Source organism: Salvelinus sp. IW2-2015, unplaced genomic scaffold (genome assembly GCF_002910315.2).
Source record: "Salvelinus sp. IW2-2015 unplaced genomic scaffold, ASM291031v2 Un_scaffold1735, whole genome shotgun sequence".
Classification (NCBI taxonomy): domain Eukaryota; kingdom Metazoa; phylum Chordata; class Actinopteri; order Salmoniformes; family Salmonidae; genus Salvelinus; species Salvelinus sp. IW2-2015.
This window is the reverse complement of record NW_019943120.1, coordinates 159,820-163,717: the sequence shown is the minus strand read 5'-3', so window position 1 is coordinate 163,717 and position 3,898 is coordinate 159,820. Positions and strand designations below refer to the sequence as shown.

At 37.9% G+C, this 3,898-nt stretch overlaps 1 protein-coding gene across 2 annotated transcripts in view; it reads right to left on the bottom strand.

Annotated features, from left to right (window-relative positions):
* The window catches only part of LOC112071830 (chromobox protein homolog 8), an 18,382-nt gene extending 15,221 nt beyond the window's left edge, over positions 1-3,161 (bottom strand). For both annotated transcript variants that reach the window (XM_024139260.2, XM_024139261.2), the window contains exons 1-2: positions 2,818-3,161; positions 1,674-1,717 (exon numbers count right to left, since the gene is read on the bottom strand). In XM_024139260.2, coding sequence (XP_023995028.1) covers positions 1,674-1,717; positions 2,818-2,886 — 113 coding nt within the window. In that variant the 5' untranslated portion in view covers positions 2,887-3,161. The remainder of the gene's footprint in view (positions 1-1,673; positions 1,718-2,817) is intronic.
* Between the last annotated feature and the right edge of the window lie 737 nt (positions 3,162-3,898).

Here is a 3,898-nt window from a genome sequence, read left to right as displayed (position 1 = left end):
ACGGTGGTTGCCAGTTCTCCTGTCAGTGTACTTCCTTGATTAAGGAAATCGGAATTAGGGGTGTTAAATATAAGATGCACTTTAACCAATGATATAAAGTTTTTACTAAGACATCAGAAGCAGAGGGAACATTACAGTGCCTTCAGAAAGTATTCACACCCCTTGACTTATTCCACATTTTGTTGTGTTACAGCCTGAATTCAAAATGGATTAAATATATTTTATCACCCATCTACACAAAATACCCCACAATGACAAAACGAAAACATGTTTAGACATTTTGCCAATTTATTGAAAATTAAAAACATAAATATCTAATTTACATAAGTATTCAACACCCTGAATCAATGTTAGAATTACCTTTGGCAGCGATTTCAGCTGTGATACTTTCTGGGTAAGTCTCTAAGAGCTTTCCACACCTGGATTGTGCAAAATTTGCCCATTATTGTTCTGTTAAATTGGTTGTTGATCATTGCTAGACAACCATTTTCAGATCTTGCTATAGATTTAAGTCAAAACTGTAGCTCGACCACTCACCGTCTTCTTGGTAAGCAACTCCAGTGTAGATTTGGCCTTGTGTTTTAGGTTATTGTCTTGCTGAAAGGTTAATTCATCTCCCAGTGTCTGGTGGAAAGCAGACTGAACCAGGTTTTCCTCTAGGACTTTGCATGTGCTTAGCTCCTTTCCGTTTTTTTAAATCCTGAAAAACTCCCCAGTCCTTAACGATTACAAGCATACACATAACATGATGCAGCCACCACTATGCTTGAAAATATGGAGAGTTGTACTCATTAATGTGTTGTATTGGATTTTCCCCAAACATAACACTTTGTATTCAGGATAAAAAGTGAATTGCTTTGCCACATTTTTTGCAGTATTACTTTAGCGCCTTGTTGTAAACAGGATGCAAGTTTTGGAATATTTTTATTCTGTACAGGCTTCCTTCTTTTCACTCTGTCAATTAGGTTAGTATTGTGGAGTAACTACAATGTTGTGGATCCATCCTTAGTTTTCTCCTATCACAGCCATTAAAATGTTTTAAAGTCACCATTGGCATCATGGTGAAATCCCTGAGCAGTTTCCTTCCTCTCCAACAACTGAGTTAGGAAGGACACCTACATTTTTTTACCCATCTACCAATAGGTGCCCTTCTTGGCTAGGCATTGGAAAACTTCCCTGGTCTTTGTGGTTTAATCTGTGTTTGACATTCACTGCTCAACTGAGGGACCTTACAGATAACTGTATGTGTACAGTACAAAGATGAGGTAGTAATAAAAAAAATAATGTTCAACACTATTATTGCACACAGAGTGAGTCCAAGCAACTCATTATGTGACTTGTTAAGCGAATGTTTACTTATTTAGGCTTGCCATAACAAAAGGGTTGAATACTTATWGGCATTTCTGCTTTTCATTTTTAATTAATTTGTAAACTTTTCTAAAAAATATAATTCTACTTTGACATTATGGGGTATTGTGACCAAAAAAATCTACATTTAATCTATTTTAAATTCAGGCTGTAACATAACAAAATATGGAAAACGTCAATGGGTGTAAATCATTTCTGAAGGCACTATATGTACCCAGGTCAGTGGGAGGATAAAACATCAGTCATACATACATGACTCATACACATTTGTAATGCATTCACAAATTAATAAGAAGAGTACTTACTTTGGTGGCCATCCCTGCCACTTCAGTAAGTATTCAACATTACCCTAAGAAGCAAGAGAAAGGCACATTTAGCAAGAGAGCAAATAACACAATTAGTACTCTTTGTACGGTAGTTTATGGAGCATAAAAAGATGACTGTCGCTTTAAAGGGTCGGTGTCGAGATCATTGGGGTAATTTTTTATTTTGAAAAGGAGATTGTACGAGATGACGTTAATGTAAAGGCCTCGAACTCTACTATTGTGATGACGTGATCGCACATGGATGGGTTTTTATGTAAAATAGTTTTCTTGAACGTCAAAAAGCGATGGAAATAGGTAGGACTTTACATGTAAACAACTCGTATTGCGCAACGTGCTGCACAGCGAAGGTCTCCGCTTTGGACCACCCACTGCGAAAATATAATTGTACGGAGTGCGTGTATAGAATACTCAATACATAGAATGAAACATTACTGTATTATAATCTTCAATTTTCAAACCAACTTTACCAAATTAAAGCATAAGTAAATGCATAGTAAGATTCATACCATACAAAACAAAAACATAGGCTCATTGTGATTATCATACTACAACAACATAATAGGACTATATTGAATGGATCATGCGAGGTGTAACATTACGCAGCAGTTTTTTCTCTCACGCAGATACCCCAATCCATCATCCCGTCCTCTGTTCTCCTCCTGTTGGCGTAATGTACAAATAAACTGCGTAGCTCACACACATTGGCCGCGCGGACAATCCCACCAGTGATACCCCACGATGGAGACCCGATTTTGGTAAACACACCCCTTCTACATTTTACTACTTGAGGTAGTAGTCTATATTCAGAACATACAACATACACAAACCAAGGAAAACGAAAAGATTCCACAATCTCTTTATTCAAAATAATGAAGCCTATAGGCAACATTCTGTGCAGAAAAAAATCTATTTTCAACTTTTTGCGTGTTAGAATTAGCAGCTTTCACGCAGAATGACAATATTAATATCTTGCGTAAACTACGGAAAGTGCGTAGCAATACTTTTGTGTAATGGCTGATATAGACTCTGTAAGAGTACAGGTAGAACATTGGCTGTTAAAACCATAAGACACCAATGATAGGTAGACTACATTTCTATTCGGAAGCACGGCTACATTACTTACCTTTCTGACTCTCTTCTTGGTTATTGATTCAACTGCAAACACTTGTTCGCCTATAGATGACAGTTCCATCGCTCCTAGGCTGCTGGTCGCACGCTCAAAACAGTGAACGCGAAATGTTTCTCGTTCTTTCCAAGACAAATCCCCCCTAAATCCCCAAAACTCACTGCAGCGGCTAAAACAAGATTTTTGCCTACTCTACAACCATTTTCTATTCTCGGAGTTTTTATCACTTACTCACATGCAAGTATTAGATAGTTGAGCGGTATTTTAGGTTCTCTTTCTGAGTTTTAAAAATCTGCGACACATCACTGCCTGGCGCGTGCTTCCGTCAAGCGCGCTCCCTCTGACTCTGGTACGATGCGCCGAGCCCCCAATAATGGACCGAGAAGAGGCTAAGCGAGAGGGTTTACTTCGCCCAAAATTTGTCCCACGAAAACCAGACCACGAAGTGAGTATTTTTTGCTAATTTGCTACGTGAGGATTATTTGATAGAATATAACTTTTGTAATGGTTAGGTTGTTGCGAATGCACTGATATAAGTGGACACACGTGGTATCTCGTCAGTTAAAAAAAAAACGACTTTATATTGGAGTTGTGCCTCTTGTTCACACGCGTATCTGCCCTCTCATTGGCTAGAATGGTCCCACCTGATCGCTCCTCCTCCCGCTGCCTTCCATCTTTGAGGACATGTATTTCCATTGTTAGAGTGGTCACTCGACTATCTTGTCAATATAGTAGATCATCTTTGGCACGCCCGGATCTTTCACTGTTGCAAAACACAGTATTTCAAGAATATGAGTATTATTCTATAAACTCTTAAATGCGTTTAATGGGTTGTTTTCTATAAATACTATTGAGGAACATCTGTCCTATTTTTGGCACATGATTGTTTTCCATATTGTTAAAATATCCAGGAGAATTATCTAATGTCAAAATAATTCCAGGTCCCATGTGATGCTAGGCTATCTGTTATCAAGCTACATGCCTCTATCCCGAATTAATAGGAAAGATAGGCACCATCTCATTTAATAATTTTAGCACCTATTTTATTTCCCTATTCATATGGAATTGATGCATAAAC